The 22,158-nt window shown below is 40.4% G+C and overlaps 1 protein-coding gene across 1 annotated transcript; it reads left to right on the top strand.

Annotated features, from left to right (window-relative positions):
- The first annotated feature begins 2,098 nt into the window (after positions 1-2,098).
- On the top strand, positions 2,099-18,350 carry LOC125904447 (chitin synthase chs-1-like). The gene is made up of 18 exons (XM_049601842.1): positions 2,099-2,552; positions 2,793-2,888; positions 3,079-3,240; positions 3,383-3,557; positions 3,678-3,779; positions 5,091-5,232; positions 6,640-6,840; positions 7,028-7,143; positions 9,749-9,917; positions 11,141-11,320; positions 11,405-11,683; positions 12,116-12,299; positions 12,425-12,459; positions 12,564-12,628; positions 13,912-14,022; positions 14,145-14,359; positions 14,492-14,576; positions 16,971-18,350. The coding sequence occupies exons 2-18, from the start codon at positions 2,836-2,838 to the stop codon at positions 17,043-17,045; spliced, it is 2,349 nt and encodes a 782-aa protein (XP_049457799.1). The 5' UTR covers positions 2,099-2,552; positions 2,793-2,835; the 3' UTR covers positions 17,046-18,350.
- Positions 18,351-22,158: the final 3,808 nt, after the last annotated feature.

The raw sequence follows: 22,158 nt of genomic DNA, 5'->3' as shown, positions 1-22,158 counted from the left end.
CATTGCACATACGGTGTCCAAGGACCATTGGAAATTTGAAAATCCACGGGTTAAGAAGGCATGTTTTCTTTAAAACTTTTCTTCGGTGGTAAAATAAATACAATATATCACCATTTAAAGCTGTATGCCCCTCCCCTTAGCCAAAATTAAAAACCTTAAAAAAAAGTCCTAGTGCTTAAAAAATTATTTGACATGCCTTCCCTTTTTGCACCACCCCTTCCCCCTCATAAGTAACAAACAGTCCCTTATCAAGACTATTAATCTGGTCATCATAAATCCACTGGTGTAAAGTAGTGGTTAAAGTTTCCAGATTATCTCAAATAAAAGTATGTTATTTCACTGTATTGACTCCCTTTTACATTCTATAAAGCACTTATATCTTTCTGTCTTGCCTTGACTTCCTTCTCTGTTTCAGACGTCTTTCCTCCTCCTCATCACTTTGTCCAATGAAGGCACCAAGACCCTCCCAGATGAGCAGAAACCTGTTGCTCTGCTGTGTATTGCCTGTGCTCTCATCGCTTCCAGTGTGCTTCTCTTACTAAAGAGCCTCTGGAAGGCATGTTTCAAAACCTCAAAGCTGCCGGCCAAAAAAACTGCAGCTTTGGTGAGAAAGATTTCTAAACTGCTCTTCTTTTTTTTTTTTTTTGGGGGCAGCTAAAAAGGTATAAGTTTACGATGATGACCCTTTTAATGTAAAACTGAGCTAATGCTTGAGGAGAATATGTGCACCTAGAAAAGCTCAAACAACAAAGTATTTTTCTTCAATATATTCAATGATCTAATTCTGCTTCTTCTTCAGGTTCTGTTCTTCGAGTTCGTGGTGGCTATGGGTGCAGCGATCCTCACCATTGTGGCAATGCCACACTTGGACATTGTGACCAATGTGACAATACTGAGTGGTGTAGCCGTTCTCTCTGCACTCCTACAGGTTATCACTCAATGCACTGCCAAAGAAAGGAACCGCTTCTTGGTGCCATCCATCACTGCCTTCCTCCTCCTTTTGCTCGGATATGTCCTCTTTCTCTTCTTATACATTACGAAGGATCCTACTGATACCAAGATGGCCATTTGGGTGGGTCTGGCTGTTGGCGGGTGCTTCTTGGTGTCTTTCAACTGGTGGGAAAACTACTTGAGACTAATCAGTGAGAATAGCAGCTCTGTTTCACTCAAAGAGCTGTATAGAGACACAAGAAAGTGCCAGAACATTCTGAACATTCTCTCCAGCCTGCTCAGGATCGCGGTGACTGCCTGTGTGGTTGGCGCTTATGTGCCTCTGGCCCAAATGGACTGGGACGTTGTGACCTCCATACCGAGGCGTGAAACAAAAATTATAGCCATTATCATTGGGGTCCAGCTGATCTCTTCTGCACTCTGCCACTGGTTCTCTTTGGCTGCCTGCAAGATGCACGCCCTGCGACGGTCCTTCATCCTCCCTTTGCACCTGGCTTCTCTGGGTGTCATGGTTCTGTTCATCGTCCCCGTTATTGTTTACTATCAAGACTACAGAATAAGTCTGAATGGGACTGAGAGCACCAACTTTACAAACTACTGCAGTGTAGTTGTGGATGGAAGAAACCTAAGCTTGAACGGCAGTGTGTTCCCTGAGCTGGTTTTGGATGTTACACACACCCTGTGCTTCCTGGACATGTCCAGTATAGCTGACATTGGCTTACTGACAGGTAAGAAATGTTTTACAAGTTGTACAGTTTTCATCCACTTGAATTGCATGTATGATAAGTTATAGAGGGTTCAAATTTAGGTCACTATGTCCTTTTCTGGCTTCAAAAATATTGAGAGGATTTAAAGTCCCTTTTCTTTTTTTAAAGAAACATTGCTGACATTAAACATTTACCTATTTTGGTTGCTGCCTTTTCTCTTGTGGCCTAATGGAAAATAAATGGATTAACTAAGAGAATCAGTGGCTAGTGTGACAAGAAAAGTGGACGAAAGTAAATTTCAGCATTTTATTGTACCATAAAACAATGTTTCCTCATGCAATGGTCTGTAACGTTAAGTTACATACTTAAAGCAGAGATATGTAGGTTAGGTTTAGGAAAAGACACATGGCCACAACATACTTTAAAACAACCCAGAGTTAACTTGTTCTGTCACCCATTCACTACCCAACCTGTCTCCTTCTGTGCATTGGTCACATGGTCCCAGCCTTTCCAAATGGGATAAACACAAATTACTGGCTCATGATAGCATGGGATATATACGAATGTTGGTGCATTACTTTTTGTAGGTATATCTACAAACAGTGTATGAGAACAACCTGCATATAAACTCTGACTGTCACAGATTAAATGACTGCCTGAGGATTAGAAAGTATAGTTTTCCTTAAATCTTGTCATCCATCTTTCCTCAGGCTCAGCCGTGTCCTGGTGGCTCGGCCTTGTGTTGGCCACTCTTCACCTCTGGTACCTCAGTCTGTATCGTATCCAGAGGACTCAGAACCTTTTCATCAGGAGGCTGTATGAAGGAGGATTTTTAGAGCAGTCCCTGCTTCTAAACACTCGATTCGACATCCAGACGACTGCAAAACGGAAACAGTAAGTGTGGGTTCTGTGTGTGTGTGTGTGTGTGTGTGTGTGTGTGTGTGTGTAGGGAAGATCAGGAATACCCTACACGTCACATAAAGACAGATGAACAGAAAACATGTCAGAAAAATCCCTCTGAACATACTTAAGTCACTTTTTCATGGTGGAGTTACATAAGTGTCAGGGTTAGGATTGGCTATGTGTTGTTTGGTTGGTGTGAGGTATCAAAAATGCCAATCTTATCTTTTCCAGATTCCAATCACTAGACCCAGTGAAGGTGTTCTTATGTGCAACTATGTGGCATGAAACCTACGATGAGATGATGAAGATCATCATTTCAATATTCCGGTAAGGTAACAGAGACAAGAAATGATCAGTGACTAATGTCTTCCTGGAAAACATGAGCTGTTATTTAGTAAAATATCTCTATTGCAGTGTGACAACCTCCAGTTTGATTGGAATAGAATTCCCATTTGATTCTTTAAGCCTCAATTTAACATCATCACATTAGCTTCACGTGATTTTTGTAACTCTGCAGACTGGATGAATACAGGCCGAAGACTGAAGGAGAAACAAATGATGTGAATTTTGAAGCCCATATCTACTTCGACGATGCCTTCAGAGATGTTCCCGGTAGTCAGGGGCGCCACGTGAACACATACGCAGAGATGCTTGTGGGAATTATCAGAGAAGTCTACGGGTAAAAACTGTGAAACTCAAGCTTGATTTTATGAAAAAATAAAGAAATGAGACATCACAGTAATTAGACTGCAACTGTAATTTTACAGATTGTCATGTTAAATGCAACTTAAGTATGTTTTTTTTTTGTCCTCTGTCACTAGCATCTTCTTAAACATAGATAAAAGCCTCTTCAAAAATCAGCAGCAGATCCCTGATCAGAAGGTCATCAGGACGCCGTACGGAGGGCGTCTGGCGGTCACCATGCCTCATGGAAACAGTTTGGTGGTCCACTTTAAGGACAAGCAACTCATTCGTCACAAGAAGAGATGGTCTCAGGTGGGGGAAAATGATGCAACACAGCGTAAATATTTGTAACATTTAAAGTGTCAAATCATATAAGGTCATTGCCGTTCCTTTACTGCGTCTGCTTGCTGATTACTATTTGATATTTTACAGGTTATGTACTTGTACTCTCTCCTGGGCTGGAAAGTTGGAGCCAAGTATTATAAAAGGTGGACGAAAGGAGAGGACGAGGTTGAGCTGAAAAAAGAGCTTCAGGTGAGATTAGGGAAAACACGTGGATGCACACACATGAACCAGTGCACACATTACATCATCTTACTATATAATGAATGACAAAAACTCTGTCTGTCTGTCTGTCTGTCTGTGTGTGTCTGTTCCACGTTTTTCTCCTCACTGACTTGGTCAATCCATGTGAAATTTGGCACAGTGGTAGAGGGTCATGGGAGGATGCGAATGAAGCAATATTACATCAATTGGCCAAAGGGGGGCGCTATAACAACCGATTGAAATTGCACACTTTGAATGGGTATATCTCATGCCCTGTATGTCGTAGAGACATGAAACTTTGCACAGAGATGCCTCTCCTCATGAGGAACGAATTTGCCTCAAGAACCCATAACTTCTGATTATATAGATTTTCCGCCATTTTGAATTTTTTGAAAAACACTTAAAATCAATCTCTTCCTAGGAAGTTTGACCGATCTGCATGAAAATGGGTGAACATAATCTAGGGACCAATATCTAAAGTTCCCTCTTGGCAAAAGTTGGAAAACTTACTAAAACTGAGCTTCTATAAGGCAATGAATATTGCAGAGGGCGTGGCTCATCACATAAAGGTGTATAACATCTCAAGGGTTTCACCGATCACCACGCAACTTTGTAGGCATATGACCACACATAATCTGAGGGGAACCCTCCATTATTGACCCCATCAAACAAAATGGGGGCGCTAGAGAGATAATTTCTTATCTAGGCCTAACTGCCATATAGATTTTTACTAAACTTGGTAGATATGTAGAACAGGACACCTCAAGGTGACTGGAGAAATTTAACTCTAATTGGCACCTGGGTGGCGCTATAACAACAGAAAAATGCTCTGTGGCCGAATTTTTTTTTTTTTCCTAATTTTTGGTATGGTATGCTGTACATAATCACGGAAGCTGTCAGTGTGTCATTCTGTCAGTCAGTCAGTCAGTCATTCTACCAGTGCGCCCCACTTTTAAGTCAATACAACATATAAACACTTTAACTATCTGTCTTTCAACGTGCTACCTCAACTACTGATGTACAGTTTTAGCCCACTAACTATCCCACTATTGGCAATGGTACTACTGTACTTTCAATAAAGCAATCGTACTATCAAATTCACTAAAACTCTGTCTGAATACATTGCTCTTCTTAATGGGTTCAGTTGACTATTTAATCTGCAATTTCCTATTACCTGTATCCCAAACAAACACCATGTGAAACTGTACGTGGACAACTGTACACTCAATGGGTATGGACTAGTTATTTATTAATATGTGAAAAGTAGCTTAATGCTTCTGTTTGCATCTGCTCCTTCAGAAAGAGAAGCACAACACCTACCTCCTGGCTTTAGATGGTGACACAGATTTCCAGCCGGCTGCTGTGATGCTGCTCATTGATCGTTTGAAACTGTACCCACGTGTTGGGGCAGCGTGTGGCAGGATTCATCCCACTGGATCAGGTTGGTCAAACACTCTAGAAGGAGAGGGATCATTAATAACCAGACCAATCAGCAAACATTTGAAAGAATTTGAGGACCTGAAATGTATTTATGCCAAAAATTGATCTTGGTCAATAGTTGGTATTAGACGGGATGCTATTGTCAACTGCATGTTAGAGGGTTTTATGTTGTTTGGTTTTAAAAGGCAACTACAAAATGTACTTGACAATGTAAAGTTAAAGGAACTCTATACAATATTCAGAGCACTCATTCAGCAGTAAACCATTATATGCTATGTAAAGATATAGGGAGTAAGGATGCCCTGAGCAGAGAATGAAGTCACGCTACCTTTGTTTTTGTTGTAATCTGAGCTTCTCTGTTCTTTGTTATCAATCAGTCTTTGTCACATGGAATTATGCAATTTACAACTCCAGTGAAATGGGATTCTGTCAGCTCCTTTAACTTGTGCACTGTAATTTAGTTATTTTTTGCATCTTCTGACATTGTAGGTTGATGCCTTATATTTGTCCATGTTTTTGGATGGTTCTGGTAATCCATGTTTTCTGGCTTTGGCATAATTTAACTGTTCAGACCTTGACCTGGCTAGCTAGCATTTAGCTAGCTAGAAGTCAAAGGAAGGAGAATTTACAGACAGGTGAGTTGATTTCCGATGAGTGACTTGACCCCCACAGTCCAAGCCAACCACAAAGAGCACCATCAAGACATGCAAAATACTAAAGAAATATGAGCATAAATTTAGCACATATTTAGCAGGGCTGACAGAGAAGCGACTGAAGTGTCTACGCCTACTAATGCCTGTAAACGTATGTGTGGTAGATGGTCGGACTGCACGTGTATGTTGGTGCCTGTAAGTCCCTGTGTGTGTATCCCACAAGCTAGCTCATTGCAGGTGTTCTGCACTGCACTGATTTGGTTGTAACCACTGATAACGGGATGGGGGAATTGTGGAATTCCCAGCCCTGGTTAACACTGATTATGTTCTTAGCATCATTAACTGCTAGCTGCCAGCTCAGCCACGTCCATGTTGAGAGCCATATGCAAACAACCTCTAAATCATAGACCCACTCTGAATATTGTTTACAGCTCCTTCAAAGTAAGAGATGTCCAAAGCTAATTCATGCATTACAATGCCAGACCATGCCACGTGCATCCATGTGTTGCCCCTTTTTGCCAATAAACTGCTGTTATTTGGCTAATGACCAATCTGTCCACAAAGTGATGGGTAGGTATCGCAGCTTTTTTAGCGTTTTTTTTTTTTTTTTTTTTTGGGGTGTATTTTGATCCTCTTTCTACTTTACACTAATTCACTTTAACACATTTTGTAGAAGGCTCTTCAAAACAAAGACCTGTCTTAGATAGATACACAGTAGCAGCTAATGTAGTAACAGCTTTGTATTTCCCTGACAGGTCCCATGGTATGGTACCAGAAGTTTGAATATGCAGTGGGCCACTGGCTCCACAAGGCAGCAGAGCATGTGTTTGGCTGCGTGCTGTGCAGCCCTGGCTGCTTCAGTCTGTTCAGAGCAGCAGCGTTGATGGACGACAATGTGATGAAGAAATACACCATCAAATCCTCAGCGGCTCGACACTACATCCAGTTTGACCAAGGTATCTGAAAAATCCAAGGAGCAGTCAGCTGACTACAACTGGCTGTGCACAAATTATGGATAAAGATAAAAGTCTCACCAAAACCAGAAGTAGTTTACCTGATAAAAACTTTAGTAATGTGGATTTAAATAAAAGTTAATGGTGTTGTGGTAGATTTGACACTGTTGAGCTCTAATGGTCCTTGCAGGTGAGGACCGCTGGCTGTGTACTCTGCTGCTGAAGCAGGGATGGAGAGTGGAGTACAATGCGGCCTCTGATGCCTACACCAACGCCCCAGAGGAGTTCAAAGAATTTTACAACCAGGTAGGAGCCACTCAGATTTGTCAGCAGCTGCACTCTGGTCAGCACATGTTGCCAACATGCGAAAAACGTTAATAAAATTGTTTGTGCAACACTCTTTGGGCCAGATTCAAGTGCCAAACCAGTTTTGGCTTTTAAAGGAACTTTGCTCTATTGTGTACCGTCATAATCACTAAGGAGATAATTACCAGGTGTATGTCAACATGAAAAGGTCAAATACAATTATTTCAGCAACTAGAAGATTAATATTGTCTCAATTATGTAGATGTGAAGTAAGATGTAAAATGAAACTAAAATGGATGTCAGCCATTACTTTGAAAAGATGTCCTTAAATAACACAGCTGGTTAAAGGGGCAAAAAGCGAAATCGTTTCACCGCTAGGTTTGCTGTTGTGCACTGCCTGTAGACCAAAACAAAGTGTGTCATGAGCCACACCTCCCTCTACCTCTGCTCTCCAACTCCATCCCCCCACCCCACCACTCGCCTCGTCTAAACTTAGTTTAGCAGTTAGCAATGTCTTTCACTCACTCTCGGTCTCTGCTGTGTTTAGCTATTCCCCTGCCCACTTCAATGATGATGGTCCCTGTAATAAATGTAATATATTTGCTGAGATGGAGGCAAGGCTCAGTGACTAGAGGAGCTGGTAGAAGCGCTCCATAGCTGTAAGTTACTCCACTAGACGGTGGCATCCGACTTGGCTAGAACCATCGCCGGATCCCGGCTAGTTCTAGCACCGTGGGCTAACACTAACATTCCTACTCTTCTCCGTGAGTGAGAGCGATGTTTTAGCCTGGCTTTATTTTACAATGCTAATTGCAAATGTTAGCTGGGCTGCCGGGCTACTCACCTAACACAACCGTAATGCCTGACCCATTGCTGGGACCAAGCCGCTAATAACTCAAACTCCGGACATTAACCCATGCTGCGATTGTAAAATTAAATTTAATTGAATCAACATAGTGACATGTGCTTAACGTTACTGTAACACTAATTAAAACAGACATTTGACTTTATGTTGTTACCTGTCCAGGAGAAGAAGAGCTAGCTCCAAGTCAAATTGTAGCCCCTTTAGCTCTCGCAGTGCTCTCCACCTTGGAAATGCAAGGCCAATGTTATTTATCCGACAAGTTCTTCGCCAACGACCGTGGTTTGTTTAGAGGTAATGTCGGATCCTGGTCGTCTTCAGGTGGACGTTTCGTTCCGCTCTCCACCATTTCGCTCTGAAAATACGCGCTGCCGTTGCTCACTGGCTGTGCCTTTTATAGGGAGGGAGGGCCAAGGGCTCCAGGAGGAGGGAGGAGGCGGCGATTCACTTGAACGTACATGAACGCGCGGCCGGACAGGCTTGTAAACAATGGGCTGGAGATCAACACAGAGAGAGGGTGTGTGACGTCATGCTATACTCCAGATGAAATTACACCTCTAGTTCTTCACATAGCAATTTTTTAATTCCTTCAATCTAGAAATGATGAATTTCGCTTATTGCCCCTTTAAGTTATTTAAACGACTGCAACAACAAAACATCGCTTTCCACACATTTGAATGAACAAATTAATGTGGGTCCATATCACACCTACATGGCATAAAATGGATTTTGTCTTGTGTTTGTTGTCAGTTTATGTAAAAATAACAGAAATATCAAGAAACATAGCCAGCTTTTTTTATATTTTTGCCCTATCCGTAGTGATTGCAAATATTTTTTTACAGGAAGAGAAATAATAGAAATAGTTTTGGTACTGTGCAAAGGTTAGTTCAGAAAATTAGCTTATTGTGGTTATATACACCTTGACCAAGCAGCAACCCCCGGGCTGAAGCCAACACGAAAGTGCCAAAAACTGCACTCCCTCTAATAGCTATGTGAGGCTGAGCTCTATGTTACAATGCACAACTTTACAGCAGAAATAAAGATGTATACAGCCTAGGGACTGCTTTGTGTGACAGGTGGGTGCTGTCCGTTGACAAGTTGCTACCATGGCATCAAGGGTGGTTTGGTAATGTAATTAAGGCGTGACCCCAGATTCACAGATTAAAGGCGTTGCCGTATCCGTTGCTATTTCAGTTTGTTTTAAGTTCATCAATTTAACTGTTACATTTTGGTCACCTAAAAAAGTCTTGTTCAGTGTTTGGTTGTACTAAAAGATCCTCTAGGGAGTCCAGTTTTTCCAGTAAGTACATTTTGTACAAATATTTTTAATTATGTGTTCACTAGCAAAAATTAGCATTTGCATTATCACTATCACTGTTAACTACAGCTGTAAATGCACCATGCTACCCAAGCTGCTAGCTGAGGTTAGGGTTACCTCCACTCTCTCACCCATATATGGTCACTTCTGGCTCAAAAATCAAAGACGGTGATGGCGGAAATGCCAAACTCAAGCCTTCAGAATTGGAATCTACAAACCAATGGGTTACGTCAAGGCTATGTGGCTACTTGAGCATATTTTTCCCAGGTAGTCTACAAAATGTGATGATTCACTGGCTTCTTTTACCTAACTAGAAACAAGCTGGTTGTTCAACTGAAACTACAGCCAGCTACAAATAACTTGATAATGCCGTCATCTTGTCTGACATTTTTCTATATAAGTCACACTACTGTTGCCATTTTCAGCGTCGGCGATGGGGACCATCCACCATGGCCAACATTGCGGACTTGCTGGGCTCTGCCAACCTGATTTCCAAGAGGAACCCATCCATGTCCAAACCCTACATGTTCTACCAGCTCTTCAACTTGGCGTCGTCTATCCTGGCGCCTTCCACTGTCGTCCTTATTATTGCAGGTCAGGCTTGCTTTAGAGTTATGTCATTTTCTTTCTGCCAAAAAAAAAAAAAAAAAGATGCATTCATTAATGTTCAGAAGTTCATTTGGTTATGAAACAAAGTTAAAATCAAGTCATCATTTAATAACCTACATCTGAATCAATCATTTCAGTGACATTATAATAAATGGAAATTCTAGCATTTATCACTATAGTGATTAAAGGTTAATGCTAATGTATGGATGTGGTTAAGTAGCCTAAATTAGATCATCATAACTTAAAGGGATAGTTCTGATTTTTCAAAGTGGGGTTGTATGAGGTGCTTATGTCCATAGTCAGGGTATTACCTACAGTAGATTGTAGTCATCATGCCCACAGTTTGGGGAAGCAGACAGGAGCACTGACATGGAAGCTAAGCCATGTCAGTACTGTTTTGGACAGGGGTCAGCAACAAAATGTATTTTAGCCAACTAAAAAAATATCAGTTTAAGTGTACACTGTGTTCAGAATATTTTCACTGCTTTACCTTGCCATCAGACAGCCCTTTCTAACAGGGAGCTGAAGTGATTATCTACACTCATACATTCATTTCTGTGGCTGCTTATTCTCTTGAGGGTCGCTGGGGGGGCTGGAGCCTATCCCAGCTGACAGGCGAGAGGCAGGGAACACCCCGGACAGGTTGCCGGACTATTGCAGGGCTATCACATAGAGACAGACAACCATTCACACTCATATTCAGGGCTCCCTCCTGGGATCGAACCACTGATGGCGACAGTGCTAGCCACTACACCACCGTGCCATACACTCTTTTTTAGTGAGTTTACTTTGCAGGACACTGAAGTTGCTGGTTTTCCACTGCCTTGATTTGTGTTATTTTGTGATGAAGCAACATAAGTTATAATAACATAAACAAACTTACTGAATGAGGCAGCGGATGTTCAGCAACTCCCGTGTTCTGTGGGGTAAAATTACTTTTTTTGTCAAAGGACTGAAGTTGATTTTTTTTAGTTGGCCAGAATACATTTTGCTGCTGCCCCTGTCCACAGCATTAAATTACTTTGCTTCCGTGAAGGTACTCCTGCCTGCTTCTACAAATTGGGTGTGTGCCAATCACCGTCTACTCTATGTATATAATAACTATGAATAAGTGTCTCAAACGATCCCTCTTAAAAACAATCTCAACCATCCCTTTAACGGTGTGGTTGTTAAACCTGTTCTTTTGTTTGTCTCTATGAATCATTCAGGTAGTTTGACTGTGCTGCTAGACGTTCACCCCAGTGGTGCTCTGATCATGGCAATCATACCTCCGGCTGTCTTCCTCGGCATCAGCTTCAAGATCAAGTCAGACACTCAGATTCAAATTGCAGCAGTCATGAGCATCCTGTACGCCTTCCTCATGATGATAGCAGCGATTGTCATAATAGGTACATAAACATTCAACTATCAACAAAGCCTGTTCACACTCCTGCCTTCTAAGCCTCATTTTCCATCTGTTTTTCTCCCATCAGGCAACATGGTGCGGGACCAAACCATCATGAATCCAAGCAGTCTCTTCATCATTGCCCTTGCCAGCTTTTACCTCTTTACTGCACTTTTGCATCCTCAGGAGATTGGCCTGGTGATCTATGGCTTGCTTTACATTCTGTGCATCCCCAGCGCCTACCTGCTGCTGGCTATTTACTCCATGGTTAACATGAACAACGTGTCCTGGGGCACCAGGGAGACAGCTCCTGCTGCTGGAGCCGCCAAATCTGCAGCCACCACTCCACAAACCAAAGCCCAAAAAGGTAGATAGTAGTTGTAACCTGAAAAATGATTAGAATATATATTGTGCAAGCATCAACCTTCAAAGCAATAAAACACCCAAATATTATAGCCAGTTATAACTCTTTTCATGTTTGAGTAAACTTTCATACATGTGTAATACCATTAATCATGTCTTTATGAAATTTATTCACCTTGATTTTAGTAGAAAAAGCATCAAATTAAAGTCAGTTCTTGATAAACTGCATACGTTTTAGGGGACTGGTTGATAAGAGTTCTAAAAGGGGCAAAAAAATGACCATTACATGTTTTATTACATCTACTACACAATATTGTTACACAACCATTACATGGTTGCACTGTCAGTACTAAAGGTTTGGACGAAGGCCATTATTTTTTAAAAGCTGCTTCACTGTATGTTTGACTTGAGCTGATACTGACTGTTACTCTTTCAGCCAAAAGCGCCTTTATACGGTTTTTCTCACGGGCCAAATGCTGTAGAAAGCTCTGCTGTAGAGGCAGTGAAGATCAAGAACGCATCCTCAGCCAGGAGAATCTGAGCATGGAGGCAATGGAGCCTGAACCTCAACCCCAGAACACTATTGTGGATGATGTGAGCATGCCTGTGGAGGAACAGAGGTGAGAAAAGTAAAATAAAAGTATGTATATGCAGCATGTTTAGGATACATTTACACTGTCAATTTGCATTGTGCAAATTATATGAACTAACTGGTTTGTTTCTTATATTTCTTGTTTTGTTTAAGGCGAGAGGAGCCTGCATTCACCTGCCCTAACCAAAGTAAGTCCTCGTATGAGGCAATTTAGCAAAAATAAGTTGTAAAAATTGATGAGTCGCATGCGTTCATGTTGTATACTATTTTCCCATCTTCCTCTTTTCTCCAGATTGGGTCGAACAACTGCAGAGTTTGTCTGCTGACATGCGTCTACATGAGGATACCCTCAATGAGGTGCAAATATCTCAATTTATCACTCAGTGTAATTGTCTATTTGAAACTGTAGCCCTTTTAACACAGAGATCGTGCTATATGAAAGCTACAAGGTCCCTTTTTTACACCGCCTTAGCCACCCCGTGAGTGATTTTAAATAGCATGCTGGCATCGTGCAAGCAAATGAGGCATTATGGGCGTGATGTTTACCACAACATCCTCAGCCCCAAGTATGAACTGTATATGTGACATGTGTGTTGACAGTGCTTTATAAATAATAACAATAACATTACATGAAAATAACAATCATTTATTCTCATCCTATGGTCAAAAGATCAGGAGCTTCCAGACCTCATTGTCTCCCCAGTTTGCAGACATTTTTGACAGCTGTTATTCTTCTTTGAGTTAGCTGCTAACTGCTGTTAGCTGCTTTTTAAATCTGCAGAAATACCCTGAACAATTTTGTGTTATGTGTGGGTGACATACATTATACGTTGTCAAAATGTCACACCCCTCCCATCTATTGTCCCGTCCTGCTGGCTGTCCCTTTTACACAGACATTAATTTGGAGCTGTTACCACCTTTGCTGTTGGCTTAAAGGCAAGACAACTCCATCCCTCCCATTCAGTGATTGTACCTTTGATAAAGAACAGCGAGGTGGAATAACAGCACAACATTCCCTCCTTGAAAGGGACTTGTGTCTCTTTACTACCACTGCTAAAGACTGGTATGATCACACATGTCTGTCCATTTGTTAATAAGGTAACAGCCATATTGGCAAGAAATTCATTGCAAAAGTAAGACACCGTTAAAGTTTGTCATCCTGTGATTGTCTGGGCCATATTTAATGTTTTTAATCTAGTGATATTTAATCCAGCACTGCAAACAGGCCAAAGTGGAATGTTGCATTAACATCTTTGCAGGTGGTCAGAACACTCAAGTTTTAAATGTTTATTTCATTTAAAACTTAGCCGGAGGTTGCATGTGGATGCTGGGTAGAGGTGGGGCTGAAAGAGCAAGCAGCAGAACTGATGCAGGGCAGCAGCGGCATTGACAAGGGGAAGGAAGAGCTGGGAAGATTTTGCAGCTTGAATAGACTGCCAAATTGGGAGGCTCTGTTTTGTAGATGACATATATTGAGAGTGATGTATGACGTTTATTGTCCATATTTGATGTTTTTTGGGAAGTAAAAATAATCTTACCTCATGAGGACTTTGGCATGCACCATTAAATACAGAAAGAAACAGCATAATACACACATGAGGTGTAGCACTTTTTAAAATACTTTCTGTATTTCTCTGCAGGAGGAGGCTCAGTTCTTCAGAGAGCTGATGGCCAGATACCTGGAGCCTATTCCTGAGAACAAAAAGAAACAGAAAGAAATGGCTGAGAACCTCAAGGAGCTGAGAAACAAGGTGACTATCAGAGTAATGTTTTGAACTGCATGTTGGTGATATGTTAAGATTATGCTGTTTGGTGTTTTAATGCTATCAAACGAATAACAATATAAAATTAATCTTTTCCCCTTTTTCCATAGATTACCTTCGTCTACTTCATTTGCAACGCCTTCTGGCTCATAGCGACCTTCACTCTCCAGGTCATAGATGCGGCCATCTTCATCCAGGTGCCAGAACTCGACATCAACCTGGAGTTCACCGGAGACTATATCTTCATCGACCCTCTGGGCTTCATGTTCATCCTGGCCTTTGCCTTGCTGGTGGTAGTCCAGTTCTTGGCCATGCTGTACCACAGGTCAGCTGAAATCAAAGGAGTGACTTCTTTTAAGACAGAGGTTGAAGTTTATGATAAATAAAGATCAGTTATTCCTTTCTAACTTTTTTGTTCTGTTCTTTTTTTGTTTGTTTGTTTGTTATATTGTTTCAGAATAAACACCCTGATCCATTATGTGGCCTACCTGGATACAGAGTCTCCGACTGAAAAACAAATACAACAACAGCCACTCATAGAGGTACATACAACAGCTATACTACTATTCCTTCTACTTCTACAGTTACTACTGCTGCTACTGCCATTGATGACTTTAAACTTGATGTATTTAAACAGTATACTTAATGAATGCATTTCAGTATACTGAAAATGTCCCATAATGAAGGAATGAAGGAAATTTTGGGCAAGGCAAAGTGAGATGAAATTTATTGATTACCGAGAGACAGTTGTAATATACCAACAGTATAAAGGCTTCAGCAAATCAGGACCAAACATAAAAATATAATCCAACTTGTTATTGTATCATTTGAAGGAATTATGTTGCTTTAAATACAAGTAAATGCAGGTTGAATCAAGTGCATTTATATGTAACGTATTTCCCTCGCTGAGAACTGTATCACTCACATATCGACTTTTGACTACAGAGTGACACTATGTCCAAAGGAGCTATGAAAGGCACCGTTTTTTTTTTTTTCCTGAATTCCACGACCAGGTTAGTTATGTAGCATTAGTTACCATGGCGATCTAGCCCGGTTAAAAGAGATGCATTTCTGTGACATGGAAAACTCTGGCTTTAGACCAAGCAGCAACCTACGAGGCTGAAAAATAAAGCCAATATGGAAGTGTCAAAAATTGCAGTTCCTCTAATGGCCACTTGGGGCTGGTTTGAGAAGCCAGTCAATTGTTAATGGGTTCGATGACGAATCGCATTGCTGATTTATTGCATCACATGATCTGGATATTGTAACGTGGACCAAGAATAGACTTCACAGATATAAAGTTTGGTGTAGCCATAGCAACGCCCTTTATAAACAACAAGCCTGTCAATTAGTGATGTGATGTTGGCAAACGAGCCGAGTCTTTGAACTGGCTCTTTGAAGTGAACGAGTGAGTGGCTGCACTGTCTTTCTCCCTCACAAACTAGTCTCTCTCAACTTGTTCCGGATCAAATAATCTGAAATTAATGTATACAGAGTAAACTAAAGCAAAAAACAAAGAAATTCTGGTATAAAAAACAGTTTTGGTCTCTTTAGCTAATTTCCCCCCTTCATGACAACTGTACAGGGGGTGCATTACTATATAATTCACCCGTTTATATTTAATCAAGGCTTAAAGCAGGGGTAGACAACCTGCAGCTCTGGAGCCATATGCAGCTCTTTAGCCCCTCTCCAGTGGCTCTCTGTGGCTTTGACTAAAGATATCACATGAAAATGATTTTTTTTGGTAACATTTTCATTTCTATTTAACACTGTTGTAGGCCTAAAGACAGTCTCACTTACTTCTTACTTACTGTAACCTATGCACTAGACTTGTTAAAAAAAAAAGTTTTCACATTTCATCAACTAAAATGTGCATCATACGTCTACAGCCTGTTACTTTTCCTCTACATTTTGCCAGACCTCAACAGTGGTGGCTAGACTCAGAGGAAAAAACAGAATTTGATAGTGCATGTTTGCTTTAACCGCCAATGTTACAGTACCAAATAGTCATAAATAGCCCAATGCAGAGGATTCATCTTATGGTAAAACATATTTTTGTATGCTCATTTTAGATTACTTTAGATTTGATATGCAGTGTTACCAGAAGGCTCAAAAAGTTTTGGACCTCCGGGCAGAATTATATTTGAATTATATTTGGTCAAAGATGGCTCTTTGATAGTAAAGGTTGCTGACTCCTGGCTTAATGTTACACATGATTAAGGGCATGGCTGTTTTGGATGACAGGCTGTCTGCAAGGCCTCACCACTGTCTATGAGTCACCTCCACCCCTCACTCCACCACAGTGCCAAAATGTTCACTTCTGCTTCCAAAAAGACATGACAGCGACGGCCAAAATGCTAGACTCGAAGCCTCAAAATGTGATTCCCCAAACCAATGGGTGGCATCACAGCAGCTATGCCAAAGCCCGAGACTTTGTCAAAAATTTATGTGAAAGTACAGATTTTACAATATTATCAATATTAGATGAAAAAGCAGCATTGAGACCAACCTATAACCTCAGATAAACTCAGGAAAACACATTTCATGCCCAGCAATAAATCGCCAGGTTTCACCAGAAATTCTATAAACACGTTTGGCAACTCATATCCCCTCTGTTTAATAGAGTGGTCAGTCATTTCAAAGCCCTTGGAAAGTGTTGGCGCTGTGATTCAGTCTTAATGTGCATGTTCTGAACATACTGTACAGTCTCTCCTTAATTATATGCATCTCCTGAGTGACAAAGCCAAGTGACCAATTAATGTGTCAGTCACTGATAGGTTCATAAGCTTTAAGTTGACAGCTAAGATTGATGGCAACGTATTCTATTATACCCCACCCTTCTAATACCACGGTTAGACTGGAAAAATTGTTGGCAGGTCATGTGTGCAAAGTTCTAGGTGTGGTAGCATTCATGTGATCATTTGAATTCCTGGCAGGTCAACGATGATGAAGACGAAAGCAGTGATTACCCGATCTTCCAAAGAAACCCTGACGGTGGAACTCTGGTGTAAACAAGGAAGAATTAACCTGTTTTTAGCACTTTGGAACAATAAGTACTGTATCTATGATTTAAAAGAAGCTACATGTAACTTATTTAAATTGTTTTCATTGAGTTGATTGATATTTTTAACAATCCAGTGCCTCTCATAAGAATAATGATAATGATTCCACCAAAACTGTAGAACCAGAACGCCACAACCTCAGTTTGTGTGCATCTTGTGTGTTTGTGTGTAAATCACCATGGCAACATCAAGGTCGTACATTAAATGCTGCTAATGACTGACAGCTAAGGCTCATTATTTTCAGTTTTTAATTAACGAAACATCTGGGTTGGTATTTGATTTGCATATAAAACATAGATGAATAAAGAGAAAGTTGTTTTGATATAAAAGTTGAGAGAACATTGGCCCCTTACAGAAAGAGTCAAAGACTGAAACTGAAAAAAAAAATGAGCCTTACAGGTGACGCAGTGAATCACTGTCACTTTATATGAAGGATGTGACTGATATTTTACATATACATATAAATATCTTTTGCTGTGATGATTCTGCATTGACACTTGATTGTCATTTCGATGCAACATGAAGAATGAAAAAGGACCAACTTTCAGCCCACTCCCAACTCTTAATTAAATACAGGTGCTTTGTCAGTGGACATCACTATCAGACACCAATGCACATAGGCACTCTTTGCGGCAGTATAAAACACACTGGCCAACTGGCAACGACCATAGTATACACAATAAGAAAGTCTGGACTTTCACCCGGAACCCTATTTGTTTGCTGCGTGAAACCAAAAGTCAGTGGAGTAATTTTAATAACAATGTAGTGTGCTAGTATGTGTAGCATGCAGTGATGTATGTCGTGTGACGTTACACGATGTAAGCAACAACTCTACATATTTAATGCCAAGCTATGTCTATTTGCAAATCTCACCAGTGCAGAGGATCAAAAAGGAGAGGCCAGAATTCCTTTTATTGAGGACAGGCAGGTTACAAGCTTGAGGTAACCAACCAGCACTCTGCATTAAGTGGGAAGTAATCAGGTTGTTGGCACCTGGAGAGAAAACAGTGGAGGGCGAGAGAGAGAAAGAAAAACAGGGAGGAAGAAAACACAGCACAAAAATGCCCTTTTCCCCTGTCTGGCATGCAACAGTGTTTTTGTTGCCTAAATTTAAGGAAATATACCAAAAATTAAGTGTTTAACGTACGCTGTAAGTTTTTCCAAAAAAGACTCAGAACAGTACATTGATGCTGGTCAGTGAGATGAACAGCAACAAATATTTAAATTGTGCTTTGATTTGTAACCAATAATGATGGTGTGTGAAGTTATAAATTATATATAATATTTAAAAACTTTTAAATTTAAACTTGATTATTGTCCTTACTTCTCAATAAAGCACTTTGATTAACGTCTCTGATCTCATATTGTCTTGAATATTTAGATATATTATTTTATCATCTACAATTTCAACATGACATTGATAGAAATGTAGTGACATTACTCAAAATATGAATACAGTGAAAAACTAGAAAAGCACTCAGAGACTACAGACCTCCTTCAAGTAAATGATATTCCCTCCCCCTCTGCATCAGATTTTGCAGCCTGCATAACAATTAGGTTATCTGTATAACTATCATTATTAGGTTATATATGCCTTCACCATGGAGACACTGTGGTGTATTTATTTCGTTTTTATTTTGTACCAACACAGAATATAATGTTTTTTTGTATTTTTCACTTTCTTTTTTTCCAACACAGAACATTAATTTCAACTTTAGAATTACGACAATATTTAGCAAGTAGAACGAGATGTGCTTTATGGCCACCAGATGGCGCTATTTTCACCATCTTAATTGCTGCTGAGGCTGTCAGACCATAGACTTTATTTATTATTTTATCCACTTTGCTTCAACCGATCATCACCAAAATATTATCATCTGTTCCTTTTCCCATTATCCACCTTTCCTGAAAATTTCATCAAAATCCGTTCATAACTTTTTGAGTTATTTTGCAGACAAACAAACAAACAGGCAAATGAACAAACAGACAAACAGACCAACGCTCGTGAAAACATAACCTCCTTGGTGGAGGTAAATATATACATATTTTGGACCAGATTAAAAAAAAAAAAAAAAAAAAAAAAAAAAAACTCAAATTTGTTACAGTTGAATTTATTAATTTTTCCTCACATAATATTTAAGATTTTGTTGAAACCTTCAATTTTGATTTTAAAACCTACATTCACACAAGGTAAAAATATGATTACTGTAAAGATTACACATCATCTTTTACTTTGTTACAACTTAGATTTTTTTCATTTAAAAAACAATTAATATTTAAACTGACATCTAAGAATAGTTTTTACTTTGAAATACACACTCTGATTTTGTTACAGTCAAGTTAAAGAACTGATTCACTACAAACTTTAATTTCTATTTACACCTTAATTGGTAGATGCTATTAGTCATTAGCCAAAACGTTACTTAATGTAGATCAAGTTACATTTTTTGAGCTTGAATTTTACGAAAAAAAAAAAAGAAAGAAAGGAAAGTTGCTTTAAAATTTAAAATTAGTTCAGCAGACCAGGGGAGATTGAATAAATATTGTTTAATTTCTTTCTAGGGCAAAACAGAAAAAATAAGTATAATTTGGTATTAATTATGAGGAAAATAAGAATTTCCCAGAATGAAAAGCCAAATGAAAAGCCATATTTAACCTTTACCTGGTTATACTGTGGCAATTATTTGGCATTTTATTATCTAAAAGAAATTTAATATTATAAACTAATGAAACTGTACAAAAAGAAATGTACAGTTGAAATGTATAGATGTATTTTGGAACAGATGGCTTTCACAGATCATCAGATCTTGTCATTTTTAGTCAGACACAAAACACACACTCTCACTTGTCAAGTTGTGTTGGTGCAGCTGGAGATATGGCTGTCAGCAGATTTCAACATGTCTCCTGCCATAAGGCAAAGTTTTACATATTACACACAGATAAACTGAAAATGAAAATAATCAGTAGTTGCAGCCCTAGTTTGTACACAGCCTTGTTCTTTTCTGTTCATGAGCTTGGAATGTTCAACCAGATTTAAAAAAAAACAAACACAAGGTTGAAAAAACAAGGAGGACTTCCTGAACCCTGGCAGCCTGATAAAACCTCTCCTCTGTACGTAGCTCCATTGTTGATCTTTAATTGTTATATTTAAAATGTCACTGAGTTCACTGTAAAGTTGCGTAACAGTCTGTTGGTGTGTGTGTTTACTGTGTAGACCTACAGACAGAATCACTGCCACTGTTTTTGTTACGTAACAAGACATCAGTGTTTTGGCGTTGTTTTGTTTTGTCATAATGAAGATATCTAAAAAAGTGTTTAGCTTTGAGCCAAAGAATGTGAGTATTTTGATTCCAATCCAGATGCAGCTGAACATTTTCTTAATAATTTTGTCATTATACCCCATTTTTAGTGGATGGTGCAGCCTTAGCTAGAGTTGTGCTGTGAGTTGTCTCAAGTTATGTTTGAATTTAGCCATAGATTTGAGGTGTGAATGTCGGTCTGAAAACTGTAATCTACTCCTTCATACATAGGTGGCAGTGTATCTCAAAAGGAGAAGGACTGCCAGACACTGTCAAACATCAGTCTAGTCTGTTATGTCTGTTTTAATGGAAGATGAAAATCAAAAATACCCAAACCAATCCACTGTGGTAAAATAGACAAGGAGGCCTCTGAGACCCTCCTGTGTGATTTAGAAATTATTCTCATGTTTCAACAACTATCAGTGTGTCAACAATGAATGGTTGTGATTATTGTCTTTGCGCTTCCTAGAAAATGAAAATAACTATAATCAAATGTCTCCCCTTCTGTTCATGGGTAATGATGTTAAATAATGGCCAGAAAAGTGTTTCTACAGAACATTATGATGTCACAGTGAAGCTGACCCTTGACCTTTTAGACATAAAGGGCTCTAGTTTCGCAGACCGGGCGAGGCAGGGGCGCAGCGCACCTGCACTTCGCGAACTGGGTGTGGCCAGGCGAATTTTGCAAGTTTGGCACACCGTGTGCCTGGCGCAGCTTCTCCTCTTTCCCACCTCCGTCCCTCCTACCTGCGCAAGTCAGAAAGAGGGAGGAGAGAAGGCGTGGAGTGGGTTTTACACACATCACACCAATCAAATGAGCCCCTCTCCTCACCCTTAAATGCCCCGCACGAAGGCGTAATGAGAGTTTACTCAATTCGCCATGGCAGAAGAGAGCAGCAGCGTCAAACGGCCAAACTTCTCCCAGGAAGAAACTGATGTTTTGGTTCAACAGGTCCAAGCTCGCAGTGTCCGAATATACGGAACTGTGAGCAGCCCTCCACAGGCTGATGATGCAAAGGTAGCCTGGGAGGAGGTCACCACAATTGTAAATCAATGTTGCGTTTCTCTCGTGTGCGCACGCGCTCTCTCTTTCTCTCTCGCAGTCTCGCTCTGTTTCTTTTCTTTTGACTTTTCTAAGATGACAGATGCTGAATATATACTCCCTATCTGATGCTGTGGCTGTTTGTGGTTGGCTGAGAGGGATGTGAACTCATTAGTTTGCTGTGTTAATCAAATCAAGTTGGGTTTCCATTACGCGTGCCAAACGTGCCAAACGGTGCCAATCCCCTTTGATCTGACATCAGATGTGACGGGGCTTACACCTGCTGCACTCCGCCTGCGCTGACAGTAGACCTGGTTTCAGCTGGCGAGCTTCTAGCACACCTTTGGCGAAGCCTTTTGGCACGAAACTGTCACTGCGCCAAGCTGGATCTATCGACACCTCCCCCTGCTGCGCCGCCACACCCATCTCAGCGCACCTCGGTCGGCCATACTACCAAACGCGCACCTTGGGTTGCGCTGCTCGAAACTAGCTCTGCGCGGGGTTTGCCACCCTGCGCCACCCTGCGCCACCCTGCGCTGCGCTGGGAAACTAGAGCCCAAAATGTCCTCACTTTATAATTTTATCCTATGAGACATTTGTTTAACATTTTGTCATAATTAGTGTATGAATTGTTAGGTTATGGCCAAAAACATGTTTTGTAAGGTCATATTGACCTTGACTTTCAACCACCAAATTCTAATTCTAAGAAATTTCCACAAGG

Source organism: Epinephelus fuscoguttatus, linkage group LG17 (assembly GCF_011397635.1).
Source record: "Epinephelus fuscoguttatus linkage group LG17, E.fuscoguttatus.final_Chr_v1".
NCBI lineage: Eukaryota > Metazoa > Chordata > Actinopteri > Perciformes > Serranidae > Epinephelus > Epinephelus fuscoguttatus.
The sequence above is the reverse complement of the archived record's forward strand: the minus strand, read 5'-3'. Positions and strand labels throughout refer to the sequence as shown.